At 33.0% G+C, this 25,338-nt stretch overlaps 2 protein-coding genes across 2 annotated transcripts in view; one reads left to right on the forward strand and one right to left on the reverse strand.

Annotated features, from left to right (window-relative positions):
* The window catches only part of LOC108780914 (SUN domain-containing ossification factor), a 39,095-nt gene extending 32,230 nt beyond the window's left edge, over window positions 1–6,865 (forward strand). The window contains exons 4-6 of the mRNA XM_018548753.1: window positions 2,634–3,247; window positions 3,367–5,294; window positions 5,530–6,865. Coding sequence (XP_018404255.1) covers window positions 2,634–3,247; window positions 3,367–5,294; window positions 5,530–6,855 — 3,868 coding nt within the window. The 3' untranslated portion in view covers window positions 6,856–6,865. The remainder of the gene's footprint in view (window positions 1–2,633; window positions 3,248–3,366; window positions 5,295–5,529) is intronic.
* Window positions 6,866–13,131: 6,266 nt separating this feature from the next.
* Window positions 13,132–16,135, reverse strand: LOC108780924 (methyltransferase-like protein 13). Its single transcript, XM_018548767.1, has 8 exons — window positions 15,940–16,135; window positions 15,750–15,872; window positions 15,141–15,357; window positions 14,846–15,064; window positions 14,482–14,741; window positions 14,047–14,408; window positions 13,781–13,962; window positions 13,132–13,700 (listed from the first exon to the last, which is right to left on the reverse strand). The coding sequence occupies exons 1-8, from the start codon at window positions 16,029–16,031 to the stop codon at window positions 13,152–13,154; spliced, it is 2,004 nt and encodes a 667-aa protein (XP_018404269.1). The 5' UTR covers window positions 16,032–16,135; the 3' UTR covers window positions 13,132–13,151.
* Between the last annotated feature and the right edge of the window lie 9,203 nt (window positions 16,136–25,338).

A 25,338-nucleotide genomic window follows, 5' to 3' on the forward strand; every position in this document is an offset into this window, starting at 1 on the left:
TATATATATATATATATTAGGTGTACAAATGAGTTTTAAAATGTTTTTAATGAAATTTATTTATTTAGAAATGAAAACACATTTAATTATCAAAATAATTCAATCAAATTGATTCATATGCTTTAGCAGCGCTTTTTCCTTGATGAAATTCATATCGAATGTTGTGTCGAATAAGGGTATGTTAAGTGCTAACTTATGTTTAGCACCCCAACTATAGTACTCAGGAGTTCTGATTAGAGTTCCCACTTCCTTTTGACGAGACGAAGAGTTCCCTATAATTAATAACAAGAGTTCCGCTCAATAAACATTTTTTTTACATTTTTAAAAAATGGGGTGCTAACTTTTTATCGAATTTCGAGGTGGAATAGTTCTGAGCGGCTTAATAGATTCAATTTGCGATTGCCAAGAGTTCCTGATATGTAAACAAAATTTTCGAATAATAAAAAAAAAATTAAAAATTTTTGAAAAATTAATTTTTAGATACAATAGTTCTGATGATAATTCCTGCTTCTTTTTGACGATACGAAGAGTTCTCTATGATTTTTAATGACATATGCGCTTAATAATAATTTTTTAATAATTTTTTAAAAATGGGGTGCTAACTTTTTAACGAAATTCAAGGTCGCATAGTTCTGATCAGCTTAACAGAACTATTTTGTGAATACCTAGAGTTCTTGATACATAAAAAATATTTTTGAAATATAATAAAGTTTTAAAAAAATAGTGGAAATCTTTGAAAATTTTTTTGAGAGTATCGAGTAGTTCTGAGTAACGTTTCTTATAGTACTCGACGAGTTCTATCGAAAACTGTAAGTTGAAAAAGCGATTGGATCAACGGTTTGCAAGATACAGCAACATTTGTCGGAAGATCAACAATTTTTAGAGTGAGTATATCTCGGAAACCGTTGGTCCAATCGCTTTGAGCCCTGATACTTTTCGACAGAACTCGCCGAGAACTGTCTAGAACTCCGAACAGAACTACTCGGTACTTCCAAAAATTTTCCGACGTGGGACTTGGAAAATAATTTGAAGTCAAAATTTTTTGGGAGTACCGAGTAGTTCTGTTCAAAGTTCTGGACAGTTCTCGACGAGTTCTGTCGAAAAGTATTAGAGCTCAAAGCGATTGGACCAACGGTTTCTGAGATATACTTATTTAAAAATTGTATGATCTTACAAATTTAACAAATGTCGCTGTATCTTACAAACTGTTGGTCCAATTGCTTTTTCACCTTACAGTTTTCGTTAGAACTCGTCGAGAACTATAAGAAACGCTACTCAGAACTACTCGGTACTCTCAAAAAATTTTCCGACGTGGGACTTCGAAAAAAATTTAAAGATATAATTTTTTGGGAGTACCGAGTAGTTCTGATCGGAGTTCTGGACAGTTCTCGGCGAGTTCTGTCGAAAAGTATCAGGGCTCAAAGCGATTGGACCAACGGTTTCCGAGATATACTCACTCTAAAAATTGTTGATCTTCCGACAAATGTCGCTGTATCTTGCAAACCGTTGGTCAAATCGTTTTTTCACCTTACAGTTTTCGATAGAACTCGTCGAGTACTATAAGAAACGTTACTCAGAACTACTATAGGTATTCACAAAATAGTTCTGTTAAGCTGATCAGAACTATGCGACCTTGAATTTCGTTAAAAAGTTAGCACCCCATTTTTAAAAAATTATTAAAAAATGATTATTAAGCGCATATGTCATTAAAAATCATAGAGAACTCTTCGTATCGTCAAAAAGAAGCAGGAATTATCATCAGAACTATTGTATCTAAAAATTAATTTTTCAAAAATTTTTAATTTTTTTTTTATTATTCGAAAATTTTGTTTACATATCAGGAACTCTTGGCAATCGCAAATTGAATCTATTAAGCCGCTCAGAACTATTCCACCTCGAAATTCGATAAAAAGTTAGCACCCCATTTTTTAAAAATGTAAAAAAAATGTTTATTGAGCGGAACTCTTGTTATTAATTATAGGGAACTCTTCGTCTCGTCAAAAGGAAGTGGGAACTCTAATCAGAACTCCTGAGTACTATAGTTGGGGTGCTAACTTAACATACCCGTCGAATAAATTGCTTGTCGCTCACCATTTTAAAACCATTTAATTTTTTTTAACGTTAAGTTTTCAATTGTGTGAAGTCAGTTGTTTTTTTTAATAGTACACATTAAGCGTCACCACATATCAAAAGAGCGCGAAAATATTTGAATTTTAAGTTTAAATTATACGTTGCATAAAAAAAATGCTTCAAAACTTATTTGTACACCTAATATATAGATATAAAAAAGGTACTTAAGTTATTTAATTCTTAGCAAGAAGGAGATACAGCGCGAGAAGCACAGCAAAATGTAATATATAAAATGTATAATGATTTATCCATTTTTCCCGAATTGTTATTTGCTATTAAAAAAAAATTGAAGAAAATTGGGAAAAATTTAAGAAATAATAATAGAAATGATAGGATTATTTAATTTTAATTAAATGTTGTTCCATAATTAATATTTGTTAAACAATAAAAGAAATGATCTATGTATTTTGATAGGTTTCATGATTCGTGACATAAATTGGAATATGTATAAAGTACATTATAAATTATTAATTATATTATGTACATTCGTTTTTTATTTGCAGGATTTCTGAGACCGACCAGGCGGTAGTGTTGACTTTGGTGGACACTGCAGCTGAATTGCAAAATCTTGCTGAGCCGAAGATTGATCACGAGTTTTCTTCACGATCATCTATCAAAAATTCATCGTTGTTGGGCAACAATCAGATGAAAGAATCGGAACATTTAAAGGAGACTGTACCAACAACGCAGATTCCACCGCCACCGATCATCGACGAGACAACAGAACGACCGAATGATACCGATGTCCTCGAAAACGGAGAAGAGGTGCTTTTGCTGAAGAAAATTACTGTTGAGGAACCGCCGGAAGTTGTAGTGATCGTAAGAGCGGAGCAGAAGATCAACGCGGAGGAATTAGAGATAAGAGTCGAGGAAGAGGACGCTGGTCAAGCTCAGGTGTCTGAGGAATTGACATCAAAAATCGATGACACCTTCACCACGGCACCAGAATTAAACGATACAGCGGCCAGAGCACGATTGGTCGGTGATAGCAGAGACGAGACTGCAGCAGTGATCCTAAATGGATTAGTTACTTCAGGTCCCACCGAACCGCATGAGGACATACCATCTTTCAGTGAATGGGCACAAAAGCGTTTAGAGGAAGCCGAAAAGAAAAAAAGTAAGTATTAACTCTATTAATCGATATTTGTTATATAATGAAGATAAAACGTAGAACTTATTATCTTGTTATTTATAGAAAATCTAATTTACGAGCTATTTTATCTCTTTATTTTGTAGCTCATCCGAACGCTTCCGTGCAGACCCCGGGTAGTCCAGGACGAAGCGTAAGCGGAATGAAAATTCGTAATAAGAATTACGCTTCTCCCGACTGTGGTGCCAAGATCGTAGCAGCCAACCCCGAAGCGAATAGTGCCAAGAACGTTCTGGTGTCCACGCGGGACGAATATATGTTGAACGCCTGTACATCGCGCGTTTGGTTTGTCGTCGAGCTGTGCGAAGCAATACAAGCAAAAAAGATCGAGCTGGCAAATTTTGAGCTCTTTAGCTCGTCGCCGAAAGACTTTTCTATTTATGTAAGCGATCGTTTTCCTACTAAGGACTGGAGTCTAGTCGGTCAATTCACTGCCAAGGATGTGAAAGACGTTCAGAGCTTTACTCTACATCCTCATTTCTTTGGCAAGTTTATCAAAGTCGAACTTCAATCACATTACGGTTCTGAGCACTTCTGTCCTGTATCATTATTTCGCGCTTACGGTACTAGCGAGTTCGAAGTGTTGGAAACAGAGACGGAGAATGAGACTTTAGAAGAGAAAAATGTGGACGAAGATGATGACGAGGATAGTGATGAAGAGGAACTGTTAGATAGTGAGGGTGGTGAATCACAGAGTAATCTTTTCGGTAGTGCGCGCGATGCCGTGCTAAGCGTAGTGAAGAAAGCTGCAGAGATCTTGGTCAAGTCCAGTGGTCTCACTGGAAACAACATCACGCAAATCCAACAAAGCATCGATCATGGTAATATCTTAGACAATTCGTACACTAGCTGTACGACACCAAGATACACGATTCTCTGTGGTAACTGTACCGATCAGAAGTTTGCCAGTGTTTTTCAGCTGGTCAGTTGTAAGAATCGGCAGTTGGATGATTTGCTAAGGATTGATCTGGTAAACAAAACTTTAAGACGAGAAAAATTATGTGGTCTTCATGGTGTGGAAATTGAATCGTTTTGGTGGGGAAAGGAGGATAACAAAGTAAAGCACGATGACTTGACGCATTTTAATTTGGCAGAAGATTTCCAGGCGACTTTTTTAACATCTTTCTTCAAACCTGAGTATATTGTAGCTTTGTGCAATGTTTTGGCAACAAAGGAACGCAAGGTGGTAATGAATACCAGTTATGAAATTTCCGTAAATAAATCTAAAGACGCTGCTAGTAAAAACATTTTATCCACTAAAAATACCGATCGCGTTGAGATTACTTTTCATCAAACTTCTTCCACTCTGGATCCATGTACTCTGGACTCGAGTTCTTCCGCTTGCAAGTCTGCCGCATCCTCTAAAGAGATCCGACAGCATCCATTGACTCAGGATGTCACCAAAGAGAGCGAAAATATTAGCATCGCCACCATAGAGACTTCCTCCAGTTTTCCGGAGAGCTTAGCATCACAAATCAAGCCTACAAAGACACTTAGTAAAGAAGATTTGAAGAAGGAGTCGTCCGTACCGATTTTGGAACCCAGTAAGGAGTTTACGGAGGAGACATTGCAATCGAAAGTGCTAACGACTGCTGCACCGTCCTCTAATCCGACACCGACGTTGAAGATTGCTGAAGAATTGCCAATTTTAGGAACTCCTCTTGAGACATTATCCATAAATAGCGTCCCACTAATAAATATCGATAGTCAAGAAACTGAGACCCTTATGCCTGATACGGAAAGTGCCGAAACTGTTGCGCAAGTCAAAACAGACAAGTTAGAAAATAACGAACAAGACGGAAGACAAGTGAAAGATCTGGGTGAGCAAGAAGCTCGATTGTCGCCTCAAGATCATCTTTCATTGGATTCATTACTTTCCGATTTGAAAGATTTGGAGGTCGACTCGGCTAACATACAGAATGGCGCATCTAGCTCTTCGCCGACGACTCAGCCCACTGCAAATGTTGTCCCTCAGAAAGAGTCTGTTTTTCTTCGATTGTCCAACAGGATCAAGGTAAGAGAGAATAGTTGAGATTAAAAAAATACTTTATTGATTAAATTATTTTGGAAAATGTTGGAAAATTTATTAGGTAGTAAATACGAAAAATATGAAAGTGGTGTCGAATATTATCCCCGTAATACATTAATATAACATGTATATGTAAACTATTTGTTTATTATCATGTCATATAGTTATATTAATTAAATTATCAATATATTAATGCAAATAATTTTTTTTTGTTTTTCAGATTTTAGAAAGAAACATGTCACTTAGCGGACAATATTTAGAAGAGTTAAGTCGTCGCTATAAAAAGCAAGTCGAAGAAATGCAGCGCTCATTGGAGCGTGCAGTGGCTGCTATGGGCGAAGAATCGCGAAAAGGCGAAGAACGTGATGCGAAAAGAGCAGAAGAAATCACCGCTTTGAGAGAAGAAATTGTGATACTCTCCAAGTCAGTTGAAACTCTTCTTTATGATCGGGATAGTTGGCGCAGCCGAATATCTGCGATCATTCAACACGCTTTGTTGATTTGTCTGGAAGTTATCGTCATTATCTTGATTCTTTCTTATTGTCGTCGAAGAGAAGATTTTGAGGAAGAGAAACTTGAATCGGATACGAAGAAGGACACCATGCGTCGAAAGAGCGCGGAGAACTTCACTTCTCACGCTGCGGCGAAGAAAATGAAGAAACGACGACCTAGTGAGATAGCTTCTTATATTAGCGGCACATATCACGAATTGATGATCGATGATCGACCCTTTGAGACGAGGAAAGAACGAAAGAAGAAACGCAAGAAAGAAGCAATTACCGCTGGTATTAAAGCAGTTAATATTGATACGAGACAAGAGGTGGTTCGTTACAAGAGTGTATTAAATGTGATCCCTGGTGGTATGACATTACCGTCAAGAAGAGCGTCGTCCATAGATCCTCCACACTCCAAAGATTCGCAGCATTCGGTCGATAAGAGGCCAGAATCCGCGCCTGAGACTGCTATTGGTTGGTTTGATGATCAAATAGAAAGAATAGAACGAATCGCACAGCCTACATCAGAAGATAAATCCTATAAGATAGAAACCGGAATGAGTTCCAGTCTTGGTCGTCAAGACATTAAGCTTAGCAAACCTAATACGTCATTAGTGATCGTAAATAGGTCTATCGAAAGATCAGGCCTGCGTTTGAATACGTTTGAACGGAAGAACGAGACGTCGAAGAACGGCTCGTTCAGAGCTGGCAGTATTCTCAAGGGAGCGAGATTGAGTTCTCCATCCTTTATGAAAACTGCTCTGGGTACAAGAAGCAAAAGGAAGCTGTCCACGAATTCCACGAATTCTACGAATTCTGAAAAATGGGAGTGGAGCCAAGATTCGGAGCATTCAAATGATAGGTCTTCTCAGTCCAGTCCTACGGACTTTAAAACGCTGTCGCAGATTGTTAGTGATCGTACCAATGGAAATACCGCGAACGGCTTGATCGAAGAAAGTGACGAGTCGAGAAGTAGTAGCGCTACGCCCATTTCAATCAAGAAAGAGAAGAGAAGCACTGGCTTGAAGAAAATGGTGAGAAAGTTTTTCTGATTGAAATAGACCCGCCGCGTCGCAGATACAAACCGAACTCGAGCATCGATTTTTATGCTCCGATTGCCATATAAATGTTATATATTTGTAAGAGGTTTTGGTTCGACCTTGTTTTATTACTTTTGTCCTAATTTCTCTGTTTTGCTTATTTAATTCAATTAATTCAATTGTATAAACATAATACTTTAAGTCTTGTTATCGCACGATGAATTGAAGTAATTTATTTGAATAAGGAAGATGAAAATATGAAACAGAATTAAACCAAAAAATCTTGCAAATTTAACCAAATGTAGGGATATTTGCATTTGATAGAAAGTGATTGAACGGAGTTAAAGAAAACTTAATAATTACGAATATTTTCTGTGAAATACGATCTTTATTTCACAATTACTAGTCTTTCTATGAATTGAAGTAAACAGTATATATTAATTATTCAAACTATGTAATTAAAGTTTAATCCTTTTTTTTTATTAAAGACTGCATGTAATTTGAAAAATATATATTTAGAGAAGAAACTTGAAATATAATTTACACAACGTTTTGAAATGATGGGCCGAAATTGAGAAAAATCTTTTACGTGATCGCCTAAATTTAAGACACTTCTTCCACCTTGTAACAATTCTTAGCTTTATGCGCTGTTATCAGAATTACGCTTTACTTATTAGTGATAATAGTACCATACGTAATCAGTTTGGCGTACGTGTTAATGACGATTGCAGCGAAATACGTAAAAGTTTATTATAAATCATTCTCCAACGAGAGATTAAATGTGATCCCACCATTGTGAAAAATAGGAAGAAGAATAAAATGACTTACGAAGATAGATTAGCTTAGGATATATACTTATAATTGTTTAGTAATTGATGCAATGGCAGTTACTACAACGGTCTAGAGAACATTTCTATGTTTTTGTTTTAGATCGGATTATTTATTTTATTACCGGATCGGATTATTTAATTTCTGTATACACATGAATCATCGCCAAAGAAAAAAAGAAAGAAGAAAGAGTGAAAGTGAATGAACAAGTGAAATGTTGCAAGTAAAATCTTATTAGAATATTAGCAACAGTAATATTGTAGCCAATTGCATAATCAAAGAGAACTAATTTTTGTTGTCAATGGTATACATATGAATATATGAAATAGTATTAAAAGAGAAAAAAATAAAATCTTTTAATTCAACCGGTGATTAATACGCATTTCAGTTTCTGTTATCAATGTAAAACTATAAAAGTAGTACCAATACACACACACACACATACACACACACTACAAAGATAAATAAAACGTACAGTTAAAATAATAATTTAGTTTTGTAATAAATTATGTATGCATACACCGAAGGAATTGAATAACTTCATACGGAAGACCAATGATCTAATTTTCTTATACATATATAAAGAGAATTAATGTTTAATTACCATTATACGTATGATTAGATAAAATAATATCAAAAGTGGGGAAAAAAGAAGATCTTTCTGTATTAAGAATAAAATTGCTATTATTTTGGATTCAAATTCACGAAACGATGGCATAGTACTTTATAAACACATCATGTATACTTAATCTATCCGTTATCTTTGGTTTTATAAATCTTTGGTACCCTATATATACTTTCAATTGGTTTTTTTAAATTTTAAATGAATGTAAGATTTCAAAGAGGAATTGAATTTTACTTGATTGCAAGAAGAGTAAGATAAGTTTGATTTGTCCACCAAATAAATTTTCTACTTATATTGAAATATTAATGTATGATCTTGTCTAGTTTAGCTATGTACAAAAAAAGTCATATTTTACACTGGTCATTTCACGTCTGTTAACAATAGTTATTACAATTTAAAATATATTATAATTAGAGAAAGAAAGATTAAAAGATCACAAGAAAGATAACTGCAACCAAATAATTGCAGCGATTTTTATTTTTTATTTCTTCATCAGTTCTTCAAGAGTAAAGCGATATAAATATTCGATAAATCAAACTATCTTAGATTTCTTGTTTTTTTCTAAAAATAAAAATTGTAAATAATAGATTTTCCTGTGTATTTTAATTTTTATTTATTATTAAAAATTTTAATTGTTTTGTAGATTTATGAACGAAATTAAAGATATGTGAAGTTTTAAAAGATGTTCTATTTGCTGAATTTTTCATGAAATATTATTTGACTTGTTTTCTCTGATCCGTTCTTGTCTTCCAGCAATAATATGTTAAGTAACGTTTATTCTATAAAAACACGAATTTTTAGATGTAGTGATGTCAACATCAGTCTTAATTCCTTTCCTTTTTCTGAGATTTAGATTTACGTCCTCATTTAAGTCTATATCGAGAATTTAATATTAAATACATCCGTATAATTTTCGACATATAACAATATACATAGCACGACTGTTATTTAATTAAATAATAAATAACTATGTTTAGCGTTAAATGTAAAAGAAATATATACGTGTAGACGTTTCTTTATCGACATATTAATTTTACATGTGTGTGAGGGTGTTTGAATTAATAATAATTGTGCCAGCATTTTGTATTTGATAAAGAAATGTGCTGTGATAAAATCCTTCTCAGATTTGCGAACGATTGCAAATTGAATGCGAGAAGCAGTATAGAAAAAAGAGGAGGATTAAAAGCAGAACAATAAGGAGGAATAATAATGTATATTGACTTAAACTTTAATAGAAAATGTGTCCTATTACTTAATGTGCATTTAAAGATTATAAATAATGATCTTGTGAAACGTATGTGGTGTATGTGAATAGTGATCAAGACCTTTTTCGCGAGTTTGTAAGGAATATATTTTCTAATTTTAAATTTTATTATTACTCACACACACACGTATGTTGTCAATCCAGTGATTATATTTATATACGTTATAATGAAATACTTTAATAATTTTATATTATAGTTTCCGTTATTAAATGAGATCACTATTGTCATTAAAAAATTTGTGTACATGATATTTATAGAACGATGTAAAAATTATATAATTAAACAAAAATGCGGGATCTGCAGAACACAGTTTCACATACAACACACACACGCACGCACACATACACACACACAGCGTGATATTTATTATTTTTTCTAATTTATTATGAAAGAGTATGCATCATAAACAACAGGCAATTGCGTAAACGAGAAAATGACCTGCAATTATCGTATCATAACACATATATATATATATATTGTATTACTATTTAATATTATTTTATACTATAATTCAAAATTATTTATGGCAACATATAATTGTATATGTTTCCAATTATATATGTTATTTAAAATCGGTGTTTAGAAGCACTAAGTTTAGTTTGATAACTAAAAGTAAAATTGTGTAATAAAATTTAATGTAAAAGATGCATGCTTTAAATTGTAGAGTTGATTTAAACAATTTCCGGTTTTTCTACATATTTCTTTATGCATTATTATAAAGATATTTAAAAATATATAGTCGAATTAATATATTGTTTTATATCCGTCGGAAAAATAGAATAATTAAACATAATATTTAAGTCACGACACGTAAGAGAACATTACATATCGTTTATTTACAGTTAATAGAATTATATAATACTTGTTAATCTTTGCTCCTGTTATTTATTTATTTACGGCAAGGATTATTTATTTAACGCTTTATACCGCTATGTGTAATAATTATCAAATTATAATGCGAATTTTTTAAATTCTATTATGTTCTATTCATTCAGTTTAGTATCGTTTTATTGAAGAACTAGGGGCCTCTTGAGTTGTATTATTTTTGCGTGGTTATCTTATGCTAGTCTTAATTAAATATTAATTTTCTCAAAAAAGAAAGTATATAGCACATATATACTGATGTTTTAATTTTATAAACGTATGAATGAGTAATTTAATGCCAGGTTTGGATATGGATGTTTGAACGAATTTTTAAATAGTGTATAAAAAAGTATGTAAATACATTGTAGAGCAAGTAAAATGATAATATCGCGGATAATAATAATCACGGATAGTTGTATTATTCTGTATGCATTGTTTCTATTTATCAAGTTATATGTATATATATACATATAAATGTATGTATGTATACACACACATATATAAATATATAACTTCTGTGTATACATATATATAACTACTGCTCTCATTTATAAATTTATCTCACACATACCATTATTTATTTCCAATAAATATATATATGTATATTATATAAAAGTTTTAAATAAAGTTGACTCTAAATTTTCTCTTTGAAAAGAGATAATGAGTTAAATCTTAATTCCAATGATTACTTATGGAAGCAGTCTCATACGGAAATTAATTGTTTAACCGGACCAATTCTGTACTTATATTTTCAATATTAATTTATTAAGCGTAATAGATACATGAAAAAGATAAACGAGTTTTATATTACTTATTCATGGATCATGTAAATGCAATTTCCATATATGTCAATGTATCATACAGAATGACAATTTATGATTTTTTTAAATTTATACTTATATTTATTTGCTATAGATAAGTTCCTATACTTTTGTATAAATTTATTATATATATATATAGTAAGTATCTGAATAATTTCTTATATTATATATATTAGTAGGAAGGTATGTGTGAAAAAGCAGAAGTTATATGTGTGTGGTGAAGGAAAATATATATATAAGATCGTTTGCGCCTATTGTTGGATATTTAGTCAATTATCGTAATGATTATTACATACTCATGCGCTTAAATTCCAATTGCTTGTAATTAAATTGTATCTCTGTAAATACGAAAGAGTAATACACGTTGCATATAATTAATGAAGGAATAAAGTTGCCAAAAAATTCGTCATACAAATATTGTTATATTGCAAATTTTTATGGGCACACATTTTTTGTATAAGTAGTGTTCAAATGTGATTGTAATTTCTAAAATCATTTTTCTCAATATACAATTATTTTTGAAATTGGGGGAGAATAGCTAGTGTTTTACACGAATCGAGAAATACAGCAATGAAAAACCGTGATGTATCTATCATTTTATTATTTTTTATTTGGAATTTAATTTTGAAATTTATTGATATCACATGTATATATTCATCCTTTGAATTATCGCGGCTTTAATGCGACAGTCAACGTGTGACGCCCAATGAGCGCGCAGGCTTCGGTACGTTTATTTCTTGAAACTGCGCTCGTTAGATATCGTGTTTCCCGCGTGACAAATCTCGCGCTGGTGCGTTGAATTGTTGTTCACTGAATATTAAAGAAAGCTGAAATAATACATTATCCAATTGCGTTATGATGAAACGAAATTCCGAGCTACTACGTGAAGCGCAATTCGAAGTGACGTCATCATAATGGATGGCGCGTGAAGTTAGTCGCGCGACTTTTGAATTCTCTTCCTTGAGCGATCGTTTCGCATCAATTCGTGGAATATGGCGGGATAGGGTGGTCTTTTGCGATTTTATATTTCCTTCCGTCCTGATACGGTGCGCGATTACGAGTAATCAACGTCGGGAGTGCCGTGCAAAGAGTCGCGCGATTATAATTAACATTGTTATGAGTTAGTGTGCAATAAAACATCTATAGATGAAAAGGCCTGGGGAATATCGAGCGGCGGTAGAGAAGCCTTGAGGTGAGTACAACTTAAATTATTTATGTTATCACGAAATTATTTATCTTTACTATAATTGCATTGTATATTACTATATTCTATATAGTATTTTATATTATAAATATACTCACTCTCTCTCTCTCTCTCTCTCTCTCTCTCTCTCTCTCTCTCTCTCTCTCTCATATAAAAATATCTATATATTTTCATTTTGTGATATTTTAAATATTTAATAAGATATTCATGACATTTATCTAATATTTTTTATCATGTAACATATTTTTTCTCTCTCAGAGCGTTTAAAATTTACAACTATGTGAATCCTCCATAAAATTATTTTTTACTCGTTTTTTACAATAATAATACGTATGAAAAAGTTTTATTTTTTAACTTAAAAATACTTCTAATTTTTGTGTTTTTATTATTCGTATTTTCTGACTTTATACACTGTAAATCTTGACGTTTGTATTATTAACATTATCGTCGTTTTATATTACACATTCTTTATATAATTGATTTTTATGTACTGAAGATGGTCGAAACTTGATCGAAAGATTAAAATTATCGCACATCCAAATTCGTTTAACCTTTGGTATTGGTTTGATAAGTTATAAAAAATATTTCCGCATTGAAAAATAGTACATTGACAAAAGATATTTTGAAAGAAACACATGTTAAGCTATTAGAAACTATATTTTTAATTTTATTTGTCACGATAAATATATATGTACAAAACGTTACAATTCTACAGATAAATTTTCTAAAAGTATGGAGGCGTCAAATGATTCCTTGAAAGAGAATAATTTTCTCGCAGTTGCTTGTTTGTTCAAATCAATGGCGGCGAGTCTAAGTCTATTTTTCCATTCTTTCGGATTGTGTTTTTCAACGGAACACATAACAATTTCATTAATTTCATTTTGAATGGCGTGACAAGTAATCGATGAGAATGCCGATTTCAGATCGTCCTTAGTTTTCTGTTTTAGACTTTTGTCTCGACTGACTAAATTCAAGATAAAAAGACCGTTCTTCGTTAAGCACGAGGCAACTGCTTTCAGCACTGACATTTCGAGAAATTGTTTAGGTGGACAACTCATTCCGACAGTGGTATCTTTGCTATCGATATCGAAAAGTATCGCTTTGTATTTTGTCTCGGATGTCACAACGTCTTTAATATATTGAATTCCATCCGCGATTTCCACTTTCATCCGGTCATCAAGAATAAGATTGAAGTATTCGGTAGCTACTTTTAACATCGCATTATCAATTTCGACTGCAGTAATTTTTAACTGGAAAGAAATAAAAATTTCCTATGTTATGAAAAAGATTTTTAACAACTCAATAATGAATGCTATCTAAAGATACATACTTTAGGAAAACATTGATGTAAGAACATGCAAAGACCACCACCTCCAAGTCCTATAATCATAATATTGTCCTGTTCTTTTATATCAATTACTGCATTTACTCCAGTGGTCATATATATATGATGTTCACAAGCTAAGAATCCAGGATCGACGATTTTCTTCGTTTTACCACGTCTAGATTTTGCTGTAAATAATTGTCATCAGCCACAATCGTGTGCAATCATTTTGTCAGTACCGTAGAATTTCCGAACTGATTATAAATTAATACCGTCTTTTAGTCTGGCTTCGCTCTGAATGACATAAGGATTATTCAGGAACACAAGTCGCCTGAATTCGTGGCCATCCTTTTCTACTTCTTCGATAATAAATGGTCCACTAATTTCGCTTTTTCCTTCATAGCAAATGTTTCGAACCCCAACATCAGAACCCAGAGACAGAAAAGGAATATCGTTTTTGGACAAATCGGCCGGTGCTAAGTTAAGAACGCAATCTTCTAACTCTGTTTTCACAGCATCCCAATTATCAAACTTGTGTTCTCTACGTAAGGTGATAATTGCGAGTCTGTCTCGCTGCGCGCTTTTTAGGACTTGCTGTCGTCCTTCTTTCGTATTGAACAACCAATCCGTTTCTCTGTTAAATTGAGAAAGAAAAAATATAATGACAGCAACTCGATACATTTATTTAACTAATATATCAAACATACTTTCCCTGTGGCACAATGAAAGCCGCATATGTCTTTGTCCCCCGTGTGCGTGGTTGATCGAGAACATAGACGGTGTATCTTGGATGCTTATCACCTGGACGATGTAAATCTAATGATACTTCTCCCACATCGGCGATGCTTCTCTTGTAAAGACTATTGCACAACAATGCAGACTGTTGCGCGCACAATACGGCGGATATCATATCGTCCGTTGTAGATAATCGTTCAGGTGGGCCATTAACCAGAGCTATTTCGAGAACCTATTGAGATTATAATCTACAAAAATAAATGTGACTAACTTGCTCATCTAGCAAAAGCTAAGATGATAACATAAGAATTCTAAAGATCTTTTCTTACAACATACGTTCTGAGATAATTTGGTAAATTTTGTAGCAATGATCGCAAAAACAAGAAGTGAATTGCCTTCTTCTGTACGTGCTTTCAACTCAGTTTCGTGACATCGTACTATGCGAAACATGAAGCCTGAAGCAGGAAAGTATGACAAAAGCTTACGTAGGATGTGCTCTTGGAGCAACGATATGCAGATGTATCTGCCTCCATTCCGTAACACTCGTGTGATTTCCTAAAGTAAATTTTAACTAATATAGGTTACTGAAACTGAAATTTTTTAGTAATTTTTCTAGTAATCAGAAACTTACCTTGAAATATTTATTAACTGTAGACAGTGTTGTCTCTTTGGTATCCGGCATTAGAGCATCCAGTGTACCTTTGTCGAGAATCACACTAAATTTTTCATCAGAATATGTCATTTGTGTAGCATCCATATGTTCGTACACCAGATCTGGCCTTATACTGTTATTTATATCACACATTTGTTTGATCACAATATGTGATATATCGATATTGACTATATTTCTGTAATATCAATCTTGATTTATATTCTTCTGTAGAACCTTATAATAAATTTTATTACTCATACTATATTGGATTAGTTACATATTAAAGTCTGCTTTTTATATAAGGTATCTAAATATAGTGGCATAATATACAATCAACTTTGACAATAAAATAGTACATATATATTCTGTTAAACAATATCATTTATATTAAGTACTTAATCATTTAAAAAAAAAAAATATATATATATATACTTTTACATTTATTTATGCTAATTTCGTATACAACAGCTTTTAGTATACACTAATCCAGTATGATACAAATGACTTAACTTGCTATCAAGTATTGACTATATACATTAGAAAACTTAGAAAATTATGATGTACAAAAATATATACAAGAAACTGTACCTGTAACCAACGTCATACAAAGACATGCTTAATGTAGAATTCCCGCAACCAACAATCAGAATATTATCTTTTATTTTAATATACTTTGAAAGTGTTCCACATAATTCTGGATATTCTCCATACCTAAAGCCAGAAAATTACAAAATAAAAATACAAAATAACATTGTTAACATACACATATAATTTTTACCATTCAAATGCCTTCTTGCCACGCTTTTTGAAGAATGTGTTCCAGTATTCTGCATGACTGAATTCCTCGTGCGCTTTTGGGAGTAGATTCATGTTTTATAGTATACTTGTAATATAAGATAAGTACACAGAGAGGAGAAGTTGAATAGGCTGATTGGTATTATTATCTTCTAATATCACAGATCATATTTAATATTACATATCTTGTCAAGTATTGAGAAAGTTTGATTTACAAAATAAACATGAACTTGTAAACTCCGCTATGCAAATTTAACGTCATATCATGAATATTTTTTCGTAAAGTTTTTTCTGTTTTTGGAGAACTATCAATAACCTGCAATAACTAAACCACCATACACATAAATCTTCTTTAACTATAAACACATGGACAACCGACTGCTAGTCCTTCATTTTTGCTATAGAAAAGGCTCACGCTCGGTGTCGCCAGGTGTCGCCAAACTGAAGTTTATTGACTGAAGATTGAGGCTCCGCCCAGAATAGTAAAGACCGGGAAGTTCAAATGCGAAAGTTGCTATACTTTTTATAGTAATGACTTTTTCAAATAGGAAACGTTTAAATTCATTCAATGTTTGATTGAGAATTGATAGGGAGCCGGAAAGAATCTGAAATGGATAGAAAGGAGATGAGCATATCTGACAATTGGAAACGAGTGTTGGAAAAGAAGCGGGGTCCCTACAAGTTATAAATTACAGCGACATCTGTGAGAATACTACAAAATTGCTAGTAGTATATAGGCATTATACAATTTCTCTTCGGATAATACAGTAATTTATATTTTTTACTGAAGGTTAACAGTCAAGCCATTGATATATCTTTACTAATCGTCCACGTAATGTGTATGTCACTGCTAGTATTTTACTGTTCTTAAAAAAATATTTTGTATTGCAATGTATACATGCAATTCAGGAGTATATTCTTCAGATCTTAATGATTCTGTTCTCGAATTCTATTTTAAAATTTGACACAAAATATAGTAACTATATTAAGGGCCACTTTCACCAACTCCGATTAATCCAGCGTCGGACTGGTCAGGTCGGCTAGTCGGTGATTGTCGAGGGCCCGGTCCTGGAAGGGACCCAACAAGCAAGGCCGGTGACAAAAAAAAATTAGTCGCGGAAACTATATATCCAATGATTTTGAACTATAAGAGCTCGCATAAAAAAATTACAAAAAGTAAGATTAAAAACAAATTGATGTATTTGCTTTTTAATAAAATAAAATAAAATTTTATACAAATTGGAATTAAAAATAAAACGTGCATACATGCGTATTTTGAACGCGTTGTCATTATATGATACAAATAAGTGTGCAGTTACATATTATTTTATACAGGAATGAGGGTAGGGGGACCCGTGATATTTTGTCGTCGAGGGCCCAAAAATGAGCCAGTCCGACGCTGACTGATAAATGCGATTGGTTAATCCTGTAAAGTTACTATACTAGAATAGTTAAGTTAATCGGAATTTGGTGAAAGTCGCCCTCTAAAAGCTGTACTAGGCTTTGGTATATTAAAATATGTTTTTAATATGGCTCAATAAATTTAAAACTAATAAAGAGAAACAGGGCTATGAGCCAATAAATTCTTTAAAATCTTAATTTATTCTGATATATTGAGAAGAATATTACGTAATTTTGACATTTCGTCCCGGCTTCCACTACTAAGACTCATCAGTAAAGGTATTAGGGAGTTTTTGCAATACCATTTATCCCAGATACGGTGAACGTTAAAAGTTATCTTTTTCTTCACACCTAATTAAGAAAAGGATAACGTGACTTTTAGCGTTCACCGTATCAGGGATAAACGGTATTGCAAAAATTCTCTATTGTAGTGGAAGTCTACCTTAAACGCCTGGGAAAGTTATTGTATGAAGATATATACGTGTGTAACAGCACTTACGAGAATTTGCGAATATCAGTAGACCTCTGATGGCGGGTCGACATAGTAATATTCTTCGCAATATTTATCAAAGTAAGAATAACGTCTCATTTAGACTGATATGTAATTTAAATTAATAATTAACCCAGTAGTCCCCCAAAATTGCGCGCCGAACACACTCGTCGGTCTTGAAACGCAACTCTAATAATCTGAATATACCAAAGATCAAATTGCCAGATCTGGTAATCTGATCTTTGATATATTAATTTATTACAGCACGAAAAAGGAAATGCATATTAATTTTGTCGAGACATATAAGATGAAGTAGAGGAATGAAATGTTCTTCAAATTTTGCGAGAAAGATAAGTATCAAAGAACTAGCGTTGGATTGCTGAGGCATTATAACGTTCATCCATTAACTATTATAAGTGACGAATTTCTTATAATCTGTGAACTCAAGGATTTGGTTGGCATGAGACTGTGAGGAAACATTGAATGTGTGCAAAGTTGCGCCCAGCAAGCGGAATTTCGATAGAAACACAGAAAGGGGGCACCTTGTGCCAGCTGTCCAACGTTCTTTTAGTCTGGAAAAGCTCGAGTCATCGGCTGTTTCTCTCTCTCTCTCTCTCTCTCTTTGTCTCTTGTTTGATTAAAGATACATGGCATCCATGTACACATAACATATACCGTTCTGCGGAGATATGACGAATAAGACGTCACGCGAAAGTAACTGTTACATTGCAGGTGCGCAACGAATTGTATGTTCAAATATTCTTCATGTAATGTCACGTGATTTCCAATTGTGGTTTCCAATTTATACATATAATGCGAACATGTCTATAAATTTTCTAAGTGATTGCAAAGATCTCAAGGAAAATATAACACAGATTAAAATTTTTTATAAAGAGCTCCGTCTAAATATTTACGTTATTCTTCTTTTTACTTACGTTGTACATATGTTTTACATTTTTTATGCAGCAATATTTTATATAGCGAACGAATTTTTTATTATATGAATCTCAATAGCATCAAATTGACAATTGATGTCACAGCTCGTTGCCAAACATATATACACTTATTTGTGGTATAAATAATCGGCACCGCAAACAAATCGATGCTATCAATCGTCTTCGACAATATATTGACCCAGCGCACATTTTTTGGGAATAAAGTTATAATTCATCACGTCGTTTTTCTCCGAGGATCATTGTTTTATGGCTTATGCGGTTTATCGATCGATTGTGCCATCCTGCTGATGGCCAATGCGGTACTCTGTTGCCAATGATGCTTATCGGAATGAGTTGTCAGCGTAATTTTAAATTTGTGATGCGTTGTATCGTTGTTACAGTATAGGTTTGAGCTCTTAAGCTTACGTTATTACAGTTTTCATGGCTAAACGCGGTGCCCTCCGGCCGCTTATATTTCACGATACAAAATGAAAGAAGGCCGCTTCGATCAAAGAATATTCATTGTACACTGGTTCTTTCTATAGTGATCTCTTTTTCTTCATCTTCTTATATAAATCTTTAATTTTCAATTATAGATTTTTATTTTACGCTTGTTTTAATTATTTTTTAATTTTTATATGGAAATATCGATATGCTTAAATCAAGGATTAGAAACGAAAATAATTTTACGATATATATGATATTTTTATCTCCAATGTCTTAAATAATGAGGTGCGTTTATATCTTGTGAAATATTTGCTTTATTTTTTTAAGCTTGGCATAACGAAAGTACTTTAATTATATATTGCGATAAAGTAGACTTATCCTTGAATTAAAAACATGAGATAATAATGGAGGAATCGTCCGATGTGTACTAAACATATTTATGGGGTTTTTGTGAGTACAACACAATACCACTCTTCATCGATCCGGGTAGCACGTGCCTGCAGACCATAAGCGGGTGCAAATGAGTGGGCATAAAAATAAGTGTCGTGCAAAGAACGGAGTCTTACTGATGTACTCTCTTCCTCTTTACCGGAGGAGTCTCCCTTTCTCTTGAAACGCAATTAAAGAGGGAGACAGCTGAAGACATTACGCATTGTGCATCATGCTTGCAAGATCACGCATGTCGAATCATACGTGCACATTGCGTGCACATAGATTTATATATGTGCAAATGAACACGCGCGTTGCAAGCTTTTATAAATTAGAGGATTATTCAAAACGTTTTTACTCAATTTCTTTAATATATCTATAATTTTTGGGGACTTTTTTCACAAATCAACTCATAAACGTTTCTCAAGCATGTGCGTTTATTTTGATTTATCAAGATTCTCGCATATATATATATATATATATGTGTGTGTACGAGAATTGCGACAATAAAGTCATTAATTTCTAGCTTCTTTAGCTAGATTTACTAATAAAATTCTAATTAATAAAATTCTAGCACTTTTATTATATATATATATATATATATAAGCGCTAGAATTTTATTAGTAGATCCAGCTAGAGAAATTGGAAATTATAATGACTTTATTGTAGTTATTCATGCATGTAATGACGACGTACGTGCCATTTGCGAATCAAAAATGGAGAGTACCACGCGTTTAAACCGGACCGCGTATAAACATAGATTATTTAATCTAATTTTTAAGGCGCGTTTGTTGGGGTTGCCCCTACAATATTTTCAGACGACGTTCTTTCATCGCTGTGTCGGTCGCGGTTTGCACGCACACATTTACGCACGCATGAAATATACACGTATGTGTGTAACAGGTACATCGTGAATGCAACCTGCGTGGACGGAGGGCACGTTTTTCTCGCTTCTGCGTATATCTGATCAGCCGGCGGAAGTGGGTGACGCGAACTCGGCACAAGCTTCATAAAACTGGGTCTCGCGGAGTCATTGGGGTAACGCGAGTGCGTTGAAATGAAACCGGTTTAATGGCACTCAAGAATCGGTTTTATCAATCACCTGGAGTGACTGGGTTTACAATAAAAAGAACCAGAATTTTATCGAAATTCAATAAAATCCTATCTCTGCGAAAATCATAGATCCCTTTAGATTAGATTGTACTACTAGCCGTAATATGTGTATACGCGCGCAGAGAAAAATTTTAAGATAATAAAATAATATAAAAAGTAAATAGGAAAACATATAAAAAATGATTTACAGTTAAGAGAATAATACGATATTTGAAAAAGAGATCTGTTAAAAAAAATTCAAACTTTAATCCGAATTTCTACAATAATATATTTATTATTATTAAAAACTAATTTTCTCTTCAATAATGTAAAAATCTCTTCGTGATTTCATGCAATTGTTTCAAAGTTTTCTTATTTATTTCTCATAATACCATCTACTGAAAGAAATAAATACAAATATAATTACAGATGTCTTATAAATTATTTTATGCGTTATCGACAAAATGTAAAATATTTAATTGATCCCCATGTAAAATTATACCCATTTTTGAGCCTACACCTTTTATACGATATTAATTATATCTTACACTTGCAGTACAAATTCAATATTTGTCTAAGAAAAAAGTTGTGTAAATTTTTATGTGAATTTGAAGAATTCTTTTGACAAAAAATGTGTATTATATATCGTAATAATTATCTACACTCAGCTCTGCGTATAACCAATATGTGTATTAACATGTAAAGTATATGCAATACTCGTGAATTCAATACTCACATCTTCAAGTTTTTTCCTTTTCCCTCCACATACTGCTTATTCTGTTTCACATTGGAGAACCTTTTTTCACTTAATTAACCGATGAATATTAACTGAGTTAAAGTTTTTTTATGTTCGCGATAATTTTACTCGTCATTCCGGTTGCGGGTGTAAAAACAGCGCGACAGTTTGATTCGTGTAGTAATAATCGCATAATCTCGAATATTTCACACGAAATTTTTTCAATTTAATTTCTCAGAAAGCCTATTAAATTTTAGCAAAAACAACCAGTAGACAGTATCAAGAGATGCACAAATGTATTTCAAGTTTAGAATTGTCACATTTTGTCGACTTTTGCACGATAAAAATTTATATGTGCAATTAAAAATTGCTTCACGTTTTTTGTATGCTGCAACTACGCGTGCAATACAAAAATTATATATACATATATATATTGTATATATATGAATTATTAGAATTAAAAGCGTGTAATATTTAACAATAAAATCTACATAATTCGGAATCAGGAGACGCGGTAGTGTCTCCGGTCAAAAACTGAAAGATACTACAAGTCTTTGATATTATAGATACTTTGAGAAAAAAGAATTTAATATGAACAATCATTTATTTTCGATTTATTTTGATATACCAACAGTGTAACACTTGACGTGTCGGAAGCAAATTTTATTTAGATCAAGTACGCGTTTTGGATATCAATGCGTGCGAATTTCGTTCAAGTTTCCATATGGGGATTCTTAAGAGCATCGCGTCGGTCCATTTTTCGGGCCCAACGAAACGGTAATGCCGAAGATTATATATTAAAGGAGATTGCTGCCTGCCGCCTTCTCTGGTCGTAAAATGCATAAAGGTTCGAGAGTATGTTATTATGATTTCCGAACTTCTCTTGGCAGCCGAAAGATTTCTCGACACTCGGATACTTCCGTAACCAGCAACCGCTCCATTAAATGATATTTTTATTTCGGCGAGATTAATTGGCTTTTCGATGTATTTACTATCACATATTTTAATAATATTAAAATAAATCTCACAATAATTACAAGGCGATCAAATTACACATGTTATTACTTTGAAAATAACGTTAATGCATTTTGCAATTGTAAAATTATGTTGAGCGAAAAACAGATAGTTTATTCAAATCAAACAATAGTAGTTTTGATAATAATCTTAATAACTATTATCAAATAAAAAATTATAAGATCTAATTTTTAGAAAAGATATGCATGTTATGTACGGAAATTTTGTATCGACATTTTAGTAAAACAGAAGACAATTTTTATTATACAATATACTATATGATAAAATAATAATTAAACAACAATAATATACAAAATTATCTAAGAAATTTAAAAATTAATAATTAACCAAACTTATATTATTTATTATTATATTATTACAAAATACGAACAGACGTATGTGTTCACGCGATACATAGTCGCGATAGATGCAGGTGGTTCTTTTGCAGTACCACCTGTGCAGTTTCGTACATACTTTTCCGTTGCGGTCCCGCAGAAAGTATTTTTAAACGAATACTATAAGTGTCATTGGCAACAATTCGTATTTTATCTTTGTAACATTTGTAGATCGAGTATTGCTGTCATGAAATTCACAGATTTAAATAGTGGAGACATATATGTAAATCCGTTCAGGGCACTGAAAATTATAGAAACATCGGAGGGAGGGGGGGGGGGCAAAATTAAGTATCTATATGAAATTATTGCATATAATGATTGTAAACTTAACATACATTCCGGGATAGCTCTATGTGATATCTTGTAGCGTATTATATGCACTATCACATTTGAAGAAACATAGCGAGATGTATATACGAGATGTATATACTGCTGCAAGAATGTGAACGTGCACTGGTAATCTGGCACACTCAGTGAAAAGCAGACTAATTTCCTTCGTCGGGTGATGACACAAACACAGGCCATCTGCCTTTGCTTACGTCACTACTAAATGCGCCGATTATTACAGAGAGGTAAAGGAAAGCGAGGTTCCCAATTATCCCAGATCGAGCCCGAGACATTTTTTTTCATCAGCCACCATTTTTTCAAAACGATACTTGCGGCGAATCTTGTTTGCAGTAAATCTTGCTTGCGTGACATCACCTGAATTAAAGATCGAAGTATTGATCGCGTTTTTAAAGTCATTTGTCATTTATCAGTTTACTCTCAAAAGCGACGGAGTTGATAAAAGAAAATCGCGAATAATTTATTCCGAATCGTTAAAGGATCTGTTAAAAACAATTATTTCGCTTGATAACGAATTGCTGATGAGTATGGATTTATATTACGTGCATGGGAATACGCTAAATGTTTCATGCCTGTTACATGCACCATATGTTTAAATTGCCTAAGATTTCTATAGTTTTTATTTTAAGACGACGAATTAACTTATTATAAATTGAATTAAACAAACTTATTGTAAGAAACGATGTTAATTCGTATTAGCATTTCTCTTTAAATCATCACCATATACATATTATGATTTTCGTAAATTAAAGTCTCACTCTATACGCTATTGCATCTTTCTTTTGTATTTATAAAATTATCTTTGATGAATCAATGGTTCCTCGTTTAATTAAAAATATAATTTAATTAAAAATTATGGTTCCTCGTTTAATTAAACCTCTCTAATAAAAGTGTATTTAAACATTCATTAATATGTAACTACCGTAATGAAGTGCCGTGTATGTCTTTTTCAATATTACCGCGCCATGACCTCATACGTACGTACATAGGTATACATAGTCCACAGCGACAACGTGTATGTGGGTTTATTTGCATAAGAACCGGAACATGCTATTGATCGAATGGACCTGGATTACAAATGGGTTTCCGTGTTTCGATTAGAGCGTCTGGCAGCGTTTACTTCTGTAAAGATTTGATACGCTTTATTACAGAGCACATTAACGAGAGTTCTTGTCGCGTCAACCCGAATCGTATATAAGATATTCGACTGCAAGCAAGAGTCACGTAATGGAATTTTTCACCTTCTTTTAGACGTAATCCTCGATCTAATCGCACGGAATTCATTTTCTGCAGCTGTATCAACTGCTGGAACAAAACCATCTAAATTAAACTTCCCGCGATGTGTCACACAATTCACTCGCCTCCTAATGCTATAATGTAGGAATTTATACGCTTCCTCGAATGTTTCCTCGTAGATGCGATAGAGAAACATAAACAGATTCGTGTGTACAGAAGCGGGCATTTAATATTATCGGAACAGAACATGAGTGCGATGGGACGCGCGGAGAGGCGAGGGGGAAAATGAATTAATGTATCAAATAAAATTCTCTCTTCTACTTCATCTTAAATCTTTATTGTTCATTGTGATCCTGGGGGGGGGGGACAATATTTTGATATTATACATAATAAAAAAATTAAGCTGGTTTCATGTATTTATTTTTAAGAAAAGTAATCAATGACACGTTACACACACACACATACACATATAATACGAAATATATTTGAAATTAAAGGAGTCGCTCTGAATTATATGTATATGTATATATATGTAAGTATTAAATAAAAAACTATAGTTTCTTTTCCTATAGAATCTTTCCTATTATATTTTAAATTAATTTAATTTGGAGAACTACAATGTACAAGTAAAAAAAAAAACGGTCAATTAAATCTCTTCTTTCTAAGAAGAAGCTTACTTTAAATTCAACAAGCAATTAATGCATGAATTCATCAAAATTATTCCGAATTTCTGTATCGTGCGTGTATCGTTATTTTGAAATTATATCTAAGGACTCTGATAATACGGTAAAGTCGTTCCGCCGGTGTCAGCCTGGACAGTCTTTTCACCTGCGTAGCATATGGTGGCAGGATACGTAAGCTG

The sequence above is a fragment of the Cyphomyrmex costatus genome, unplaced genomic scaffold, assembly GCF_001594065.2.
Source record: "Cyphomyrmex costatus isolate MS0001 unplaced genomic scaffold, Ccosl1.0 scaffold75, whole genome shotgun sequence".
NCBI lineage: Eukaryota > Metazoa > Arthropoda > Insecta > Hymenoptera > Formicidae > Cyphomyrmex > Cyphomyrmex costatus.

Bases quoted from the DNA above. Each gene is read 5' to 3' on its own strand.
- LOC108780924 (XM_018548767.1), bottom strand. From the start codon at position 16,031: ATGAATCTACTCCCAAAAGCGCACGAGGAATTCAGTCATGCAGAATAC. The intron at 15,358-15,749 runs GTACAGTTTCTT...TTGATATTACAG, and splicing joins TTGTATGACGTTGGTTACAG to AAATATAGTCAATATCGATA. The intron at 13,963-14,046 runs GTATTAATTTAT...AATTATTTACAG, and splicing joins CGAAGCCAGACTAAAAGACG to CAAAATCTAGACGTGGTAAA.